Here is a 19770-nt window from a genome sequence, read left to right on the forward strand (position 1 = left end):
AAACATAGACTGCTAATTGCGTGCACGACCTATTAGCGTAGGCTATCAACGCACAAGATACGTATATCGTCCCGATTGTGACCTTCTTCTATGGCCATTACTGATACCTAAATCGACCTAATTTCGAGACACCGCGAAACTTTGTGGGAAATGTAACCTGTAGAGAGCGAGCGGAAGTTTCGAAACTGACGACAGCCAGTTAGGCTGAAACGAAGTCTTTTGTTGTGACGTAAAGTTGTTGGCGCGGTTTCCAGTCCACTCACGGCTAATGAGCTTTGGGCGAAAGTGTTGGTGAAAGGGCTATGTTTCGGAGAAATGCTGATATGAATTTTATATATTTCGTTGTAGACTTGAGCAATACTAGTTTAGATAAGATAGTTGTTAACAAACTAAGATAGTTTGCGTCAATTTGATATATGTTTGTAATAAACGTGAAAGAGAATCTTGCTCTTGGATTCCAGGAATTTGATTTTTTGTTATTTTGATTAAATGAATTTGTAAGATTATAGTTAGTTTGACAGATATTTAAAATTGCTTTAATTCAATGTTGATAAATTCAATATAGACATTTCTGGTATAGGAACAGTGAAAGTTTGGATGAATATGTAGATGTTCCGAATCTATTTTAATAATTTTTAGAAATTAGGATCGTATAGCCTATATTTGAGGAATGCTAAAAATAGAAACAAAGTTTATATAAAGATGGACTCTTTAAAACTTTACGAGAAAAGCATGATGAATATATAAAGTAAACTTGCTTGTATTTAGAATTAAACAAGGTAAAAATAGCTGAATGATCGACATAATCACTCGCTATCAATACTCCAGATAAAAATATATCCTTCTGCTGCTAATTTAAGGTTAACATGAATGAACAGTTAAATTTATAACTTCACAAACTTCCTGTCTTGCCTCATATTAAGGCCGCTATCAGCCCCTTCATTCATTATAGTCTTTTACTAAAGTTTTAAGCAATTTATGTTCTCATAAAATGTTTCTCTTATTTCTTCTCGCAGAACGTATTGACTAACTTTCAAGAAAATCTTGAAACTCTTTGTATACTTCTACTAATTATACCATTAATATCAATATAATGTATTTAAGAAAAGACCCTATTCTTCAGAATACGAACTTCATATCTAAGATTCTTCCCAGATGCTTGTCGATGTCATTTTACCATTACCATAACCTGCGTTATTGAATCGTTAAAACTTTACAGTTTTAAGAATTTCAGGTAGATTTATGGGGGCGACCGAATAACTCGTAAACGTATATATTTCTTGCGAACTAGTTCGCGTTTACTTTCATCGCTGACGGTCCGGATCCAAACGACGCAAGTTTCCCAAACGAATTAGACACAAGGAATTTCTGTCGCGTTGAATAAAACGTTCGCAAGAAATGTCGCGATATACCGGCTGATGCAAGTATTTGAACACTTACGATACAAAACTTTTATTTCCATTTTGTGTGTCATATACAGAACATTTGAATTTTTATTAGCACTGTAGAGAGGCACGATTGTCATGGTTATATTTGTAAAATTTGAAACAAATCTGAACACACGTATATAAAAATTGTAAGATATTTGCTGTATATTTGGTAAAAAATTACTATACAACATGAATAGCCATCTTAAACGTATAATGAGTATTACATATTGACCCATAGAAGAGATATTGAAATATATTAATATAATGGATAGTTGACCGTTTAAGTAAGGGAAACCGGCGCAAGTTGATGTAGTGAAATTATCTGCATGCTATATGTACATATTATGGCTGTGTATCTCAAGTTTATTGGCCAAGTACTCTTTACGCTGCAGTGTACATTTGTATACGTAGGCGTTGGTAGTCGCTATTCAATAGCTTCCGTTTCTAGAGAAATAAAGTAAATATTCGCGTTGCCTTCTCAGTCTGTCTGGAGCTACTATACAGAACTTTATATTACATAATTTAACATTAAGTCGTTTGAAAATAACGTAATTACGTTGGGTTCTTTCGTTTATATGATCTATATTTCTTTATGGAGATGTTTTTATATAATGACTACCAGGAGGATACACTGATACGTCTTCTTTGAAGAAGGCTGATACAGTGCATCAATTTTCATAACCACGTAAAATAGTCAATAACAAAGCGTTGTTTACTCATTCTGGATAATCATGAATCTCAGCTATATTTAATTGTTCTTCATTTTTGTAATGATAATAACGTAATTCAGTAGCTGCAGCCACTAGATAAATCAGTCTACTTTTAAAGAACATTATTTTGCTGCAATGGATAATTGGATATGCAATAATCCAGGAAAAATTCTAAATATCCTAAGGCTGGTAAAAGAAAAAGAAATTCAAGAGGCAAGAAGAGAATGACCTCAATGATCCTTGCTGACTCGCCAGGGAAAAAACGGCTGGAAAATGAAGTAACGGGAAAGGATAATAGAAAATTAATAAAACAAGAAGGAGCACGCAAGAAATTGTGTAATTCTTCAATGAGAAATAACGATGATGAAGAAATTAAAGCCACAAGTAGCGGTAACAAAAGTATAAATTAAAAAATCAGTTAAAAAGACTTAATAATAAACCTACAGCTGATAAAAATGAATCAGAATTGGAAATTGAAGACGCCTTATGTTTAACTTGTTCTGAACCATTTTGGAACCATAATGGATTCAATGCATACTATATGTGGAATGTGGTAAAGACATTCCCAATTATGTATGTATTAATTGCTACTTGGATTTAGAAAGTAATTATCTCCTCATGTTGTTTTTAAGTAAAGATATCTATACTTATTTTATTTATTATATTATCAATTATCAGTTTATTAACTTATTTATTAATTTAAACAACAACAAGAGTATATTTCGGGCAATAAAAATGGTTATTAAGAATAACAATAAGATTATATAGATATCAAAATGCTCCACCATAGGAGATGCATCAAATTATAATTTATTTCGCATATATTTTTTTGAGTTTAATTTACGATATGTAATGAGGAAGGTTCAAACTACGTTTCAGCATACTCTATTTACGTTATTGATTCAAACAAAAATTGCAGAAATCAGAAACTGATTTCAATACAATTATAATAGTCGAATTCCATAAAATAGTACTGATGAAATTTCGAAAAATGTTTTGCGTAACACACATAGCGTAATATTCATAAAAGGTGTATTCATAAAGTGTTCGAATACTTTTGGTGAGCTTGTGTAGTTTTCTGGACGAGCGTCAAGCAGCTCGCTTTGTTTCCGTTATTATTAGAAACAGTGACATCCGTGGCATCCAAATTTCGCGCGATTCTGATCAATTTTTCACGCATGCTGTATTCGCGAGAACCAAATGGTCGATGTTGCGTTTTCTTTTCTTCTCTTTGCTTCCTTTTCCTTTCACTTTTTTTCTTCGAGGAGCTTTCACACGAAGCTTTTTTCCAACGCGAGTCTGTTATGTGGCGTAAAATTATTGTCGGCGTGTGATCCGCCCAGATAGAAAACGATTCGCCTTTTTTTGCGACCGTGAAAGTAAGCAGGAGCGGTTTTCATTCTGCTATACAGAAATAAACCTGCCAAGAAGCCGTACAAATTAATTAACGGGCAGATTTCTCGCGGCCAGTGAGAGCACACGCGCGCGTTATTTGGAACACTGAAAGTTTCATTCTAGATCTGATCGTCGATATGCACGGCACTATAATTGATCTTCCTCGCGGTATTGTCTTCCGGTTATTCATCAGTACAATGACGAATAATATTTGCATTGAAAGAGGAAAGTATGCAGGTTCAATGGAATACATTTTGTTACATCATAGTCATGGAAAGAGTGTGCTAATAATTTAATATTCGGTTGCATCCTCTTCGGAAATTACGTAACTCTAGGATTGCGTATGAGAAAATAGGGAGTTGGCGATGAAGCGAAGACATTGATAAATATGAATATTAGAAATCTGCAATTTTTATCTAATAGAATCCTGTAGAAATAAACATCGTATTTTATTCGTTTGAAAAAACATGTATTTTAATTTTATACTTCGTACAATACACATCAATTCTTATTGCTTGAACATGTTCCTATTCGCATTAAGTTTAAAGTACACTAGGTTTAAAACCTTTTAAAAATTCAACAAAAGAAAAAGACATAGCTTATCATGTTGTTGAATGTGATCTGCGTATTAAAATACTCGTCCTTAGTCATTAAATGACGTTAAAATAAAATGATTTTCGTATATACATTAGTATGGGTTTATATATAATTTAATTAATGGTCACATAATAGCCCACTTCGTCTCAGTCATATCAATCTCACTTACAGTTTATCATAACTAGAAATTAATGTCCGTCTTGTACTTTTTTTTATAAATTATATTCGGTTATACGCTCCTGTGCTTTCGCATCATTTTGTATTATATTACATTAATCAGTTTTCTTCTTGCATTCTTTTTTCTCTTCCTTTCTTTTGTACAATTTGACGTAATACGACGCTAATTTGATGCGAAAAATGGACTATTTGACTCGCCTATTAATAACAATAACGATAATAAAAATAATAATAGTAATTGTACGATCAAACGACAAAAACGTATTCGTGGTAGCAGCAGATATTAAGTTGCTGTATTCCTGAGCGCAGGGGTGTAATCGTTATTAATGCGGGCCTAGGTCACGGGCGGCGGATCGTCTTTGGAGGCGGCTAGTTAGTTCGCGGGAAGGCCAGTGGCCGCGCTCGCGCTCACTATAAATAATCATGGCGCGGGGATGTCCAAGTATAGACCGTTGGGAGATTGCCAGCCTGCGAGGAGGCCTCAGCTATTTTTGAGGCTGTCGCCGCTACGAGCGCTACAACGCACGATAGACGCTCTCTAATCAAAACTGCACGGCCGAAGAACGACAGAGATGGCCGCTCTGTCTTTTCCGACCGCGAACCACGGGCCTACGCAACACGCTCCCACCTAGCATGCACAATTTCCCCACTCTTAGCATACACACCGATTACCGGTCTTTGCGCGACCTTGAGTAGAATTGATTTATCGCGTTAATCATCTTGACACGGACCGGTGGAGGGTCCACGTGTTTCATCAAATTCTTTTCGATTACATATTGTACATACTCCGCACGAAAATTGCAGCTATATGTGTATCATGTGTCATAATTATAACGCTGTCGTCAATTATTTATCACCTTATTAGTTAGATGATTTTCGTTGGATGGCTAATTTAATGGATCATAAGGTCACAAATTATGGCATCATGTAAATGTAGAATGATGTTAGTCGTTAGAATGAATAATTTCTTCAACGTGGATTGTCGTGTAGTATTGTATATAGTACTTTAATATTGTATAATTCAGCTATTTTATGTGAAAGACAAACCCTTTTATGCTAAAAGATCTTGAATCGTCAGCTACTTTTAAGGGTATTGAATGATTCAATGCAAGAGCGAAAATGGTAAATGGTTGTTCAACCTCAACGAATTTTATACGTATATGGAGGTGTTTTGAAACAACCGCCACGGGTGCTACATCAACGTCAATACCTGCGCGACGCTAGACGCGCAGAAACTTTCTCCATGGGTTAGCATCTTGTATACTTCATTCAAACTAACACTCTGTACGGTTGATGTCAAACGGCTTAAGGCGATAATTGAATGAAAACTTTCTCGTTATTATAGACAATTAGGAAAATTAAATAAATATTTCTTGCGTTTTGAAAAGCTATTCCATATTGAGTAAATATTTTGAGATTTCTTCGAATAATTACGAAACATACTACGGAGCGATAATTCATTTCACTTGTTCTTTGTTCAAATATGGTATAAGCGTCAAAGGGCGCTGCCGCAATCAGCCGCAATCGGTGAACTGGTCAGTGAAGTGTGCGTTTGTCGTGAGAAGTGGGTGAGGTATTTGATTGCGAGCGGTTCACCTAATTTCGCATTGAAGGACCGTATCATTGTGGTTCATTGTTGTGAACGATTTGTCAGTAGTAAGTTTCATTCTTGTTTAGATGTTAATATTTGAGAGACGGTCACGAATCGCCGTTTAGCGTGGGTTGTCGATTTGGCAGATGAGTTGTCAATGAAAATCGATCCCGAATTATCTGGGGCAAAGGGCATCAGCCGGATTGGACAGTTGCCGAATTTAAATGCAACTTGTCGATTTGCTGATCGTTCGATCAGGAACATTGCCTGCGTGTACTCTTAGGCGTAGTGATAAACGTGTTCCGTGACGAAATACCTCGTCGCTAATATTGTATACGGAAAAATATAATTCGTCGTTTCGGCTTCGATTTTCTGGTCGTCCGTCGAAGGCCATTGTTTTTGTCATTTGGTTGTTTCAATCATTCATTGAACTTCACGCGTGTCTATTTATGCAAATTTAAGGAGAGTGAAACTATTTGTTAATAAAATATTACGAAAATTATCAGAAAAATTTTCATCAATTTTTCCACATATTTAGTAATCAGTATCTAAGAATTCATACTCTGTGCTCCTTTATAATGCGGATGTGTTAGAATATTAACATAGTTTAATAGTATCATAGCAGTTTTATATAGCATTAGATAATTATATTAATAACTCTGCTAATAAAATGTCACGGAGGCACTCTGTAGTTGACCAAGAACCATGGGAAACTTTCCAGACTTCTTCATCGACCAAAACTACCACTATGACAACTGCAGCAAAGCTTTATGGCAAGGATTTGAGTGAATACGATGATGTGGATGTGGATGATTTGTTGGCACAACTCACCCCAGAAGAAATTAATATATTAGCAAAGGAAGTGGATCCTGATGTAAGAGAATTAGAATTGTTTTTGCCATGTTTAATTTATAATAGCTGATATAAATATATTTCATATACTCTTTATTCTTGTAGGATAGCTTTATGCCACCATCACAACGTTGTAGCTATGAATGTGACAAGAGTCCTACAGGACCGCTAAATCGCAAGAAACTTATTGAACACATCAACAAACAAGCTTTAGAGACACCAGATAGACCGGAATTAAAACCTTATGTACCTGGTGTAATAAGAGGGAAAAAGGTATTGTTTTAAATCAAATATTTTGTTTTTAATACATATGAAACAAAAAATATTGATATACATGTTTTCGTTGTATACTTTTAGTGGGTTCCTCCTCCTCAAGAAACTGCAAAAGAAAAAGAAGCAGATGAGCAAATTGCTATTGATCTTGGAGAAGAATATGAGCAAGCATTGTCTAATGCTACTCAAGAAGAAATTATTGATCTTGCTGGTGAATATAATTTTCTACAATAGAATAATATAATTTTCAGTAATGGCAGATTTATTTTGACATCTAATATTAATTTTTTGCATGTAGCTATTCTTGGATTTCATTCCATGATGAATCAAGATCAGTATCATGCTTCCCTATTAAATTCTGGCCAACCTGTTGGTTTGGGTTGGGATGGTGTAACAAAAGCTAGTCAACCAAAACCTTATCCAATGGAACCACCTAATGATACAGACGTTGATGCCACTATTAAACAAGTGCGAGAAGACGATACTTCGCTAATTGATTTAAATTGGAATAACATCAAAGTAGGTATATGAAACCTATTACTGATTGTACACGCACAGAACGTTCGGTATTTATAATCACATAACGTTATTATATGTAACATTATTATTTTCCAGAATATATCTGATGAAAAGTTTATCCAACTATTTGAAGGGCTGGAGATAAATACACATCTCGAATCCTTAAGTTTAACAAATGTGGGACTCACTGATAAGACTGCACAAAGGTTGGCAGATGCCTTAGAGAAAAATTCTACGCTCAGAGTACTCAAGTTAGTATAATGCATTTTATTTACTTTGTATTGTATCAATAATCTTTATCAGATATAATAAGTTAAATCTATAACTTTTTAGTGTGGAAACAAACTTTATAAGCCCAGCTGTGATAGTGAGGCTCATCAGGGCACTCCTTAAAACGAAGTCAATAGAAGAATTTCGATGTTCGAATCAGGTAAGATACAGTGAAAATTTTATATCTTTACATCTATTAATTTATCTACCAAATACAATAAAATTTTCGTGATGATTAATATATTTTGTTTTTGTATTTAATATATAGAGGTCACAGGTGTTGGGAAATAAAATTGAGATGGAAATTACACAATTGGTGGAACAAAATCCGACATTGCTCCGACTTGGTCTTCACTTGGAATTTAACGATGCTAGACATCGCGTGGCCGCACATTTACAACGCAACATTGATAGGAGTAAGTAGAAATAATATATTTCTAAAAAATATTTCCTTCATAGAAGTTTTAATTTTGGACATATCAAAATAATTTTTTATGAAGGTCCTGTGAAAAATTTTATATTGAGCTTAAATAAGAAATAACTTTATTCTTTTTCTATATATGTTTGTATACAGAATCTGTTCTTTAATATAAAATGATCATTTATCATTTAAGTCTTAAGTGATATTCATCAAATAAACCATAAGTGTTAACGTCTTATTCTTGATATAACTTTGTAGTTGTATCAGAGATATCAATGATTCATTAGATCGAACAATTAATCTTTTTTTTCAGGTATATTATAATTAAAATATCAGTTCATATGTCTCAAATATTCATTTATAATGAAAAAAGTTTTTCCAGATGATTTATTTATCGAGGGATATGTGCCACATTGGAATCGTACTTTTTATATTATTCAAACAATTATTCTTATATTCTATATAGACACGATTTTTTCCTGTCGTTCATGCTGCAGCGATATTCATACTGTTAATTTTTCGTTTAGATGGGAGCAATTGTATGGGGGACCATGGAGATTATATGACGAAATGCTTCTAACTCTTCCGAATCTGCTTCGTAGTCTTTCATAGCGCTTTATTAGCACATCATCATTCATCCATTCATCCTGCTAAATTCATTTATTATTTTTCTAGCTAGTGATATAGAGGTAATTATGAGTGTACCCATTTGCAATCAACATTTCTTCATACCTCTAACAATCTGTGCACTCTAATAACCCCTTTCATCTAGCCACTTTGAAAGTTCCATTTCATTTCTCGTACTAGGAAGATGTTGTACCTAGAAACTTCATCGACAAGTGTAAAACATAATCTGTTTCCAATTTTCAGCCAAGTACAGGACCAAAGATTAAAGTGCATAGGCATTTAATTTGGTATGAGTCTGTTTAAGTCGCGATTATTTCCCATTACTGCTTATATATAGCTTATTTAACATTGATAAGCAGCAAAGCAGATGTAATCTTTGATTCATGCTTTTGTGCAGTTTCGCTTTATTTAATTTACTAAAGAAAATGTTTGTTAATAGTATTAGTTTAGAAAACACATGAAAACACTATTTTCGAATACAAAACGATGAATTTTCAAGACAATGACAACTTCTCAACAATAAATTCTTTTAGGTCCAAATCTTGCCTTATATTCACCTTGCAGCATGCATATCTTTCACATGTTTTCATGTTCCCAGTGCAAGCTTTTTATCTGTTTTGTTTTATCATTCTCACGTTCATCTCACAATTATAATTTGGAAAATGTTTCACGTAAATACGTGAAACGCCTGCATCGATTTATATTTTGTCTGAAACTTGTTCCATCCTTATGAAATAGCTATAATAGTATTCGAAAGATTTTAACGAATTATTTATTTTGTTAGTCTGTCGTGTGCAACGCGCTAAGCTAGAGGCCGGTGAACTTCCTAAAAGTTTCGCTATCCCAGTAGGTGGTGTAAGAAACGAAACGTAGCGTTGACTTTTTATAGCGCAGTGAGTAATATTTGTGGGCAAGGAAGTCCCGTATCGAAAACTTGTCTTTAATGCCTGATTTTTTACAATTTACAATTTTCATGATGTCGAATGTAAGTGAATGTCCAGATAAAACCGTATCCTTGATTCGTAAATTAAATTATTTGCTTGCGATTGTTCATTTGTTAACTGCATTTTATACCGGTTTGATTAATTCGTGAATAGACCTTGGTCTAACAGTGACCGTTCTTAAAATTGTTTGAATCAGTAAATATGTTCGTATTTGTATATCCTTTATATTAGTAAAAAAGAAAATGGCCAGTACTTTTAATAATAAAATAAATAACTAGCGGATAATCATGAGCATTATTAGGATTGAGAATTCTATTCAATTAATATCTGATATTATAATGATATTATGGCACAATTATTATGGCTGTATATTAGTATAATAATTACCAATTATCAAAAATATTTACAGCAGTGATAGTTATCAAACAATATAAACATAACAAAGAATTTTATATTATCTGCAGCACTAATAGCACTAATTGACGGTAACAGTGACAACAATGATTAACAATGACAACAATCTCTTATACGTACACTATTATTAACATTCATGCATCCATCGCACGATTTTATTTTAAGTTGCTCGCATTATCTCTTCTCTCATTTCAATCTGTCGCACACATCTGCTAAAGCAATAACGATAAACTACAGTATAAGAAAGTACGCGAAGAGAAATACGACAATCTATTCGAACACGAACGAATCTTTCAATGCGATGATCAATTGATATGATAAGTACACACATCACAGATTGTCTTTCCAGGCGGAGTCCTCGAATCAACGTATGCCAATGGTCCGCACCCTATTTCGCAATTTATGGTCTCATTGTCGCGTAGATGCGCGTCACATAACGTTTAGGTTGTACGACAATTACAGTGATCACGATGAGCCCAAAGGATTACGATGGCGAGCCACGCCTATTTTAACTGATTAGGGATCTCGAAACGATCAATTAATCGTAATAAAGTTATCTATCTGTGTTACACTTGCTACAGTCTTTAAATGTGTACATTCCAATCTCGTTTCAACAAATACAAAAATTTGCAACATTTCAAGAAAAACTTTCATACAAAATTAAAACGAGAAATCACGTATATGTATATTTCCATTAAACTTAAGAAATTTTTTAATATTACAATTTCGAAAACGAATGCATGTAATAAGCAGGATTAATGATGAAGAAAAAGATCGATTTGGATCGCTTCGATTTCTCTTATATTTTTTAGTCGCCATATAGAATGGATTAGTTTGTATAACGATTTTACCACCCACCGATATGAGACTCTACGAGTCAGAGCTGCGATGTATACTTACGACACCTCTATTCTTTCCCAACAGTACGGAAAGACCTAACGCTGCGGCTACAGTTCCGATTCTTTAACATGAACCACAGGAAACCTGCCTTGATTCAATGAAAGGTAGCTACCCCTTTAGTGGTGGTCGATCAACAGATTGATGCTGCGCGTTTTTCTTGCGGCAAGCCTTAACTGCTCTTGTTACTTTGCAGCTTAACTAACGTTGCTTTTCGATAGATGCAAGGTTTTGTGCGCTTGAGAGGAATACAGGATCAGTGTAAAAGCGTTTTGAGCTACGAACGATGTTCAAGTATTTGAGAACTTTACGGTTACTTGAGAGGTCTATAATTTCTAGGAAATTATGTTTTATGAGATTCTGTGACATAGATTCCTAATAGTGAAAGAGTTACAATAGTTTAATGTTGGAAGAAAATTGTACTGAAAATTTTATTTTATTTTGGTATTTTCTACTAAAGATATTTAAAGTATATATTATATTTTAAGTCTTCAAACTTTGCCAGTCAACCATATATATTGTAATTAATATTGTTTCATACGTTATAGCATAATTAAAGGTATCTAGATTCAAAGATAACACATATGGTAACGAAAGAATCTGTTTTTAAGAAATTCTCAACTATTTGTAATTTTAGTATCTGCTGGAATTCAATAATTTAATTTTCAATAAAAACACAAAGATTTTCTAGTAAATGGAAATTTATGAGTATCGGGTTTACAATTTTGAATGATGAAGAATCATGCGCCGTTGAAATTAAGAATGAATGAATTTATGTCAAGGAGGATCTCACAAAACATAGGATTCATTCGTTGCATGGTTAGTATCTCGTTCGTAATGCATCACGACACGTTAGTTCGTAATGAAAGTCGAAAACAGAGTTTTGCGCTTGATCTGACACGTCGTTAACTGCGAATGGTGTTTGTAGACGAGCTTTAACTCTGGTCGACGGCCTCGCTCTCAGGATTTAGGTGCACATCCTATCAAACCCGATGAAGTCGTGACGCGTTAATTTCCACGCAAGCTTCCAGAAGCTCGGTTCGCCTTGCGTGACGTCCTCTCGACGTTAAATGTCGAGCAGCGAGCGGTTTAACGTGTGACGACGTGCCTAGTGATGGGATCAACCGTATCGCGAGTAACATCGTAAAGTCTGATGAAGCATTTGACTAATTGCCTTCGAATTTTCCGTCAAGTATTCCCAACGGATACGTAAAAGCGACTTGAAATTAATCTTCTCCTCATTCGTTAAAAAATTATATTATTTGTTATTACACTTTGTAGAGATTGTGAAATATTTTTTAGTTGAAGTTTAGATTACTTTTCAATAATTATTTTATGTTATAGAACGATGCTGTTCTAGAAAATGTTTCTTCAAGATTTAATGGAATTAATAGTATGTTTAATATATTTCAGTATATTATTCGATATATTTTAGTTACTGCAAAAACCAACAAAGTATTTCAATTGATTAACATATAAAGATAACAATTTTGTGTTACACAAGTTTACAATATTTCATAGCTTTTTATATTGTGATACTATTTTCGATAACCGTTTTCATGATCCCATCACTAAATGTGCGCTAGCAGCCGAAAGTACGAGACTGTATAATTATGATGAAATCTATGATAATTAAGCGGTACCCTTAATAAGAGCAACTAACAACTAGTTATTTAATCATAGTAAGATGATCTTAATAATTAGCATATTTCTTAGTTGGTAGTACAAGGACTAAATCTTCTTTTACTTCTTTATTTTCATTCAAGAATCATATTCTTCCTGTTACATGCAAAGAGTTCAGATAATATTATAGGATAGTTTATATAATAATTACAATTAACATTACAATTATCAGCATCCAATCCGTATCTCAGTATATTAACATAATTATAACTAAAAATTAAACAAGTATATACATAGACAATTGATTCATTTTGTTAAAAATATTTGCAAAAAATATTCTAGCATTAATATTATTATATACGTTTGCAAATCTTTTAACTTCGTAATAACTACAAATAATTATCTTTTTTTATTTTTCGATATACTGTAATATAAAATTATATCCTTTAGTGTTCGAAAAACGATATTTAATGCTTTCACGTGAATCCAGGTCTCGTACTTTTGGCCGATAGTGCACGCCAGCGATAGTGTAACTACCATACACGCTGATACATGGCAGCAGGTTCGGATCGCGATGAAACTGTTCCGTTGGATCAACCGCGAACTGCTCCCGATAAAGTTTTTCCCTTGCGCGAGGGTACAACTCAATTAACCGGTCGTTTGGTGGAAAGTTCGTAGCCAGATCGCCGCTTTACAGTTCAGATTAGCTGTTTGCCTAGGAATACGGGAGTAATTTCTTCTCGTCACGCGAATAACTTTCCAACTTAGCTACGGGACACAATGTTTTTGCCTAAAAGCCAGCTAGAAGTTTCTCAAGTTATATTTTGCCCTTTTACGTCTTATTGTTAACCCCTTGCGTTTCAACCAAGTTATTATTGATTTGAGCGGAGACATTTCGAGAGTCGTTTGAAAGCAATTGGTCAATTAGACTGTAATAGTCTAGCAGAGTTAGAAATTAGTACCGCGTGCGATATAAATTTCGTAAATTTGTTATACTTTGATCCTACGATTTATGGTTACATAAATGCGTAATAAATTGAAACGGTCGTACAATTTTTCGTACAACGGTATTACAACGTTTTTAGCGTATTAAGATTAGCCAGGTTTTATGCTGCGCGTCAGTTTTGTGGAAATTTAACAGACGGGCAAATTGACGGGTTTCGTATTTCACGGAGATTGTATAAAATTAAATTCTCAACTTTGACGCTTTGGGGTATGTCTGCATCAATGTATAACATTTCATTTCACGAGAATGCCAGTGACATTTTTTTATATAAACACACGTTTGATGGCATTTTTTGACTAGCTGATTAAATATCCTATGGTGAAACATTTATTTGTGACAAACGATACAGCCAGACATTTTTAATATGCGAGAGGAGAGCTACATATACATCTAAAAGTGTAACGAATGAAAATTTAAATTAATTCAGGATAGAAAATTGATTTGTTACGCAAGGGGTTGCCTGTTCATTCAGAAATCTTCTAGAAGCTCTTTAAATTACGTACAAGTTATTAACCCTTTCTTGTCCAACAATTTTTATTTAGTTTTTCTAGAAGAATAAGTATTATATACATACAAAAATCTTAAAAGTCAATCATATTGTTATTTATCCGTAGACAAGCAAAATTTCGTTCTTCGATTTTTTTGAAAAGAATTTTCATTGTGATCGATGAAAGTTTCAAACACTTAACGAACAATTATCTAGTATAATATTACAGTCGATAAACATTCTAAGAGTTTTTCAAATGTTTCTTGATATCCAAAACAATACAAAAAATTAAACTTTAATGTTAAATGGGTCCATCTTTCATCTTGTTGCTTGCAAAGTTATATCGCATACGATATACAACATGAAAATTACATTTCGTTAAAAATAACACGGGACAATAAAGGGTTAATTACAACTAATATTTCATCGGTACATATAAACTAATGAAAACTGTCATTTTACACACTAAACTCCACCCTCACAATGATATAAATTCATCGACGAAAAGAATTTCAGCTATTCAACGAACGCTTAAAAACCAGAAAATAATCGTGAAAATCGAAATTATTCGAAAGTGGACCAATTTACACGGTTGAAACGGTAAATCCCCGACCAAATCGGATCGATTATGCGCGAGCTTATTTCGCCTTTCTGATAACTATTTGCGGGCATAAACTTCATCACAGTGGTCGAACGATTTTCACGATTAGCCGAATTTAACGCTTTAAATGTCAAACGAGCGTCGAGTACCGCGGATTTCCAAAGTGCTCGATGTTCATGCATCGACGAAATTTCCAGCGGATCGCTCGTGTTTCCGTCATAACACGTCATGGACGTGTTATTACCAGGCTAAAAGATTGCTGTGACGTACGAGTTTCCACGTAAATCCTCTACCTTTCCTCCCCTTCTGTTTCAGTGTTTGAAATGTGACGTGCATCGACGTGTTGAAACGTTTTCTTTGAAAATAACAGCGTGATATACGATATTTTCGATTAACACTATCGTCTTGTTTGCAGTTGGACCTGTCTTTTCTTTCTTACTAACAGATTGGACAATTAACTCTTAAAAGCTATCGTTGAAAGAAATTACATTGATGCTATCATGGGTGAAATTCTACCTAAATAGATCCTTTTTAATTTAGAAATAAATAAAATCAAATAAATGTAATTGATGTTATCCTTACGTTTGATATTAGGCGAAAGGTAGTATCATTAAGGGACGATAATATTAAAGAAAAATACGTTTGGTGTGAGATTTCACCCATGGTAGTCCTTAAGGGTTAAGATCGTTTGTGGAGCTTCTTTCCTCTTGCATGGAACTAACGCGTGGAAAGTATACAATATCGTTCCTTTTTGCATTCGGGAACGAAGGAGTTTTATTGGTAAATCTTTTACTAGAAGAAAAAGGAAGGAGCTCCAATGATTTATGCGAGGATCGAACTATAAAGAATTTTGCGCTTATGATTCTGTTAAAATTAATTATATATTGAATAAAGATTACAATATTATATTATTTTTGTCCAGTATAATGATCATATTGTAATTTAACGAATTAGTTATTGATTTAATATTTCACGTGTATTCACTGTCGTATTGAATAAAAGCTGTGCCACGAAAAATTCCTCGATATAAATGAAAGGAATTTAAATGATGTCGCATATTTCCAGCAGATCGCGATGAAAAATAATTCCGTCGAAAATAAAATTCCACACATAGGACGAGTATTTCGAAATTGCAGAAAATCATATAAAGAAAAAAGGAAATATAGAAATGTCGTAAAATTCTTTGATTCGTCCTCGTTCAACCATTCACTTCATCGAAACGTTGCAAAGAGAAGAATTCTACGGGGACTTTTCCAACAATTTGCCCCCTCCGATGCATGTTCTAACGAAGCTCGAATGAGCGCGCGCTGTTTGCCGGTTCGAGACGAAAGTTGTTTAATTCGGCGACATGATGGATGTATCAGCGACTCTAGGAAAAAGCGGCAGCAATTTCTGCGATAGAAAGTCCGAATTCGGGGCGAACGAAAGACAATTAAAAAGCAACGAGCATCCATGGCCAAGCACACACGCGGATATATTTTACGTCGTCGCCCGGGTTATTCCTGGCTCGCGTGGAAATTGCAATTTTCCCGGTCGGATTACGTTCTGAACGAGGCCAGGGACACTCTCTTTCTCTTTCTAATTCGAAGTTCCGCTGGTTTTAATCGTGTAACGGTTGCGCGCTTTGGCACGACGGAAATCGCGATAATTGATTCGAAAAGCTTCCCTTTTTTTCATCGAGATAAATCGGATATCATCGTGTTGTTTGCCGTAAATTTTCAGCTGAAGCGTCAAAGTAGAGCTTCTTTGTTAGAGCTGTATGATATTAGTTTGTTATTATTGTTGTTTATGTTTAATTGCAGTAGTGGAGAATGTCTTCTTTTATTAAATTTCTGCGAGAGAAATTTTCCGCAGATCATCTTCTGTTAAGTTTCAATAATTGTAGGATGAAAAATTGGAATTTTATCAGAAATGTTATATCAATAAGAGACGTAAAGGAAAAGGAAAATTTACAGTCAACCAGTTTCAAAAAATATGTACATATTTTCCTTTCATCAGCGAGTCGATAAGAAGACAGCTAGGCAATTATCCTGTTCTATTTGAGTTTATTCGGAATATTTTTTGATGGAAATGAATTATTCTCTTTGCAACGTTTGCGGCGGAGCAAAAATATGTATAAAGCAGGGGTTGAAATATGACTTTGATTTCAGTTAGATTACTATTAATACGGGTGATGATTCTCCGTAAAAGAAATATATTCAAATTGCGTAATCCGATATTCTTTTGTGGGACTCTGTAGAGTATGTGTTTGATTAAAATCTTAGGAAATTTTTAAGCGATTAATCTTCAAGCTTTTGTTACCTTCATAGTCAAAATTATATAAATAATTTAGAAAACAAAAAAGAATGATGTGAGTAACCATTAACAGTTTTATCTGACTAATTAATTGTTGCGTAAATGAGAGCTTTTCAGCGTTTCAATTTGGTTTTTGATTTTTCAAAATACTTAAACAGATTCTCTTTTAACGATATTTTATCTTTCTCTATTTAAATAATCAAAATATGAAAAATAAAATTCTATACGCGTGATTTAATTATCTGAAGAATGAAATTTTAATTCACCCCTTTAAACAGGGGTGGTTTTTTTAATAATTAGAAAACAAAAAGTAATATTCTTTTTTTCTTTTTTTGGAACGAAGTCCCGGATATGAAAAGTTTATGTTAAACATCTTTGATTCCTTTCACGAAGAATCATCCCCTACACTACAGGACACCCTTTGCATAAGAACCACTTTCGTTTAACAAATTTTCATTAATCAATTTCAACCTCTGACGTGAAAAAGTGTGTGCTGCGTGTTGATTGCATTCTCTTCACCGGCATGCAACCGATCGGTGAAGATTTTTTAATTCTAAAATGCTGAACGCAGAAGATGACAGTGTTTCGGGTGTCTGTTGCAGTACGGCAGTCCCGGCTCGGGGTGGCGACATCTTAACGCGAAGTGGCGTTCGCCTAGGTATTATTTGTACATATATTATATATTTATTTACCTATATGTTATACATACGTACATATATAATATGCATAAGATATATATATATATATAGATACATAAAGAAAAGAAAAAACACCACTTACTATCACGCATTGCTCGCGACATAAATGATAATTTCACGCAAATGATAATTCGCATCGTGTAACTTGTGAACAAGAATCGATAAGTGGACGTTCTTGGCGAAGCTTCTTTTTCCATTTTATGTATTAATATTATGCCTCTGTCAATATGTGTCGAAGAATAAAACGATGTCGTTCTCCGGCGTTTGTTTCAATTCCAATCGCAACGCAACCGTGATGGGACACGTTCCATTTAAATTCGTCGAACAAACGATCGGGAATAATGAACCAACCGAGTGTTGTTTTCTTGTTTTTTCCTTTTTTTCTCTTTTTCTGTCTTTGTCCCTTTTTTTTTTTTTTTTTCGTAAATTCTCTCCGCTTTACGTGACGATTCTCTGCCTCGTTGAAGGCCGAGCACGTTCACGCTGTTACATACTATGTTCGTTTTGCATGAGTATTTGTACTTTGGCGCAAATTAAACCGCAAATAAACCGTTCTGGCATACACTATTTCGTCCCCCGTTTGTTTACCTCGATCATGTACGATTCCCCTAGCGATAATTCTCTGGTAATGAGAGCAGCGAGTTCTACTTCAACCCTTAAATCAGCTCCACCGATTCTCTATCTTCTCTTTGAATTATTATTGTACGACGATGGTCGTTTTAGCGATTGATTTCGTTGGTACTTCGAAATTGACCAAATGTTTCCTTACAAGCGGGTACATGCAAGTGATAATCAATGAGTTCGCAAATGGAAATGGTGTTAAGTTTGAGATAACGTGATGGGTTCGACGAAATGTAAGTATAGTACTATAGCTTTACGCTGGTATGTAATATACGTGAATTCATGAATTACATGTGTATAATATTATACGAGTATATAATGTTAATGCGAGAAGGGATTCAAGAAATTTTTGAACATCCGCTATTTGAACTATATAAGGTGGAACAATCGTAGTAATGATAAAAGACAATTTTAACGATGACCATGATCGTAGCTGCGAAAAGTGTAACTTAATATATAGGAAATGTTTAAGAAGCATTTCTATTAGCTTATACTTTTGTTCATATCTTGTTATATACAGAAAGAGTACTCTCGTGTTTCGGTGAAAACTTATAGTTACTTGTTCATTCGCGTTTTAATCGTAACAGTGTAATATACAACTAATATACAATTCCCAAGAAACACCTTTAATTATAATTACTTAGAAATATAATAAAACAGTATTTAAGAAAATATGACAAGAACAAAATTACTAACCTGTGAACTAATCTAATGTTAAACTATTTCAGTTTAAGGGTTGAACGTACGATCCGCTGGCTCTATATAAACGATTGTTGGTTGGAAATTCGGTGGCGATAGCTAGGGAAATAATTTCTTGGTGTCTACATATATCAGACGACGCGAGAGCTCTTTTTATCGGCGTGCGTGCTCCCAAGTTGCCTGGTCGATTTCGAGATTGCATCCTGTGCGCCCAACGAGTAGTTAACTACCTGCAGCTTGTATCGTGCCACCAGCCAAGTTACACGGGGTAGGGCGTACGTGTTACTCCATATAATAACACGTTTAAAACTATCCACCGTGACTTTTTTAAAGCTGCTCGCTCTGATACATGTTTTCCGGGATAATCGTAGGAGGAGAGCTCGCGGAACACGCGCCGCGTTTACTAATGAGCGTTCGCCCGCCACTGTTTGCTTGCTTCCCCCGCGATTCCGTGTTCCATCGTCCGTACAAAACGCGTTCCTCCTGTAATTTCGTTCAGAAACGACCATCCGAACGTTTCTCGAGTTCTGCAGCATAGTAACAATTCCTAGGGAGTACGTATTTCGTTCCGTGAAATTTCCAAACAATTTATAAAAATTATACAGCTGAATCGATAGGACGCT

At 34.4% G+C, this 19770-nt stretch overlaps 1 protein-coding gene across 12 annotated transcripts in view; it reads left to right on the plus strand.

Annotated features, from left to right (window-relative positions):
• The window catches only part of LOC132906581 (tropomodulin), a 121539-nt gene that overhangs the window by 75352 nt on the left and 26417 nt on the right, over positions 1 to 19770 (plus strand). For 4 of the 12 annotated variants that reach the window (XM_060958897.1, XM_060958903.1, XM_060958906.1 and 1 more), the window contains exons 2-10: positions 6622 to 6774; positions 6858 to 7025; positions 7110 to 7236; positions 7324 to 7544; positions 7641 to 7795; positions 7878 to 7974; positions 8083 to 8230; positions 9647 to 9755; positions 17732 to 18085. In XM_060958897.1, coding sequence (XP_060814880.1) covers positions 6622 to 6774; positions 6858 to 7025; positions 7110 to 7236; positions 7324 to 7544; positions 7641 to 7795; positions 7878 to 7974; positions 8083 to 8230; positions 9647 to 9735 — 1158 coding nt within the window. In that variant the 3' untranslated portion in view covers positions 9736 to 9755; positions 17732 to 18085. Of the gene's footprint in view, positions 1 to 5621; positions 5966 to 6621; positions 6775 to 6857; positions 7026 to 7109; positions 7237 to 7323; positions 7545 to 7640; positions 7796 to 7877; positions 7975 to 8082; positions 8231 to 9646; positions 9756 to 11144; positions 11225 to 17731; positions 18086 to 19770 lie in introns of those variants that run through there. The other 8 variants (XR_009658004.1, XR_009658005.1, XM_060958901.1 and 5 more) reach the window with 6 other exon arrangements.

Source organism: Bombus pascuorum, chromosome 4 (assembly GCF_905332965.1).
Source record: "Bombus pascuorum chromosome 4, iyBomPasc1.1, whole genome shotgun sequence".
NCBI lineage: Eukaryota > Metazoa > Arthropoda > Insecta > Hymenoptera > Apidae > Bombus > Bombus pascuorum.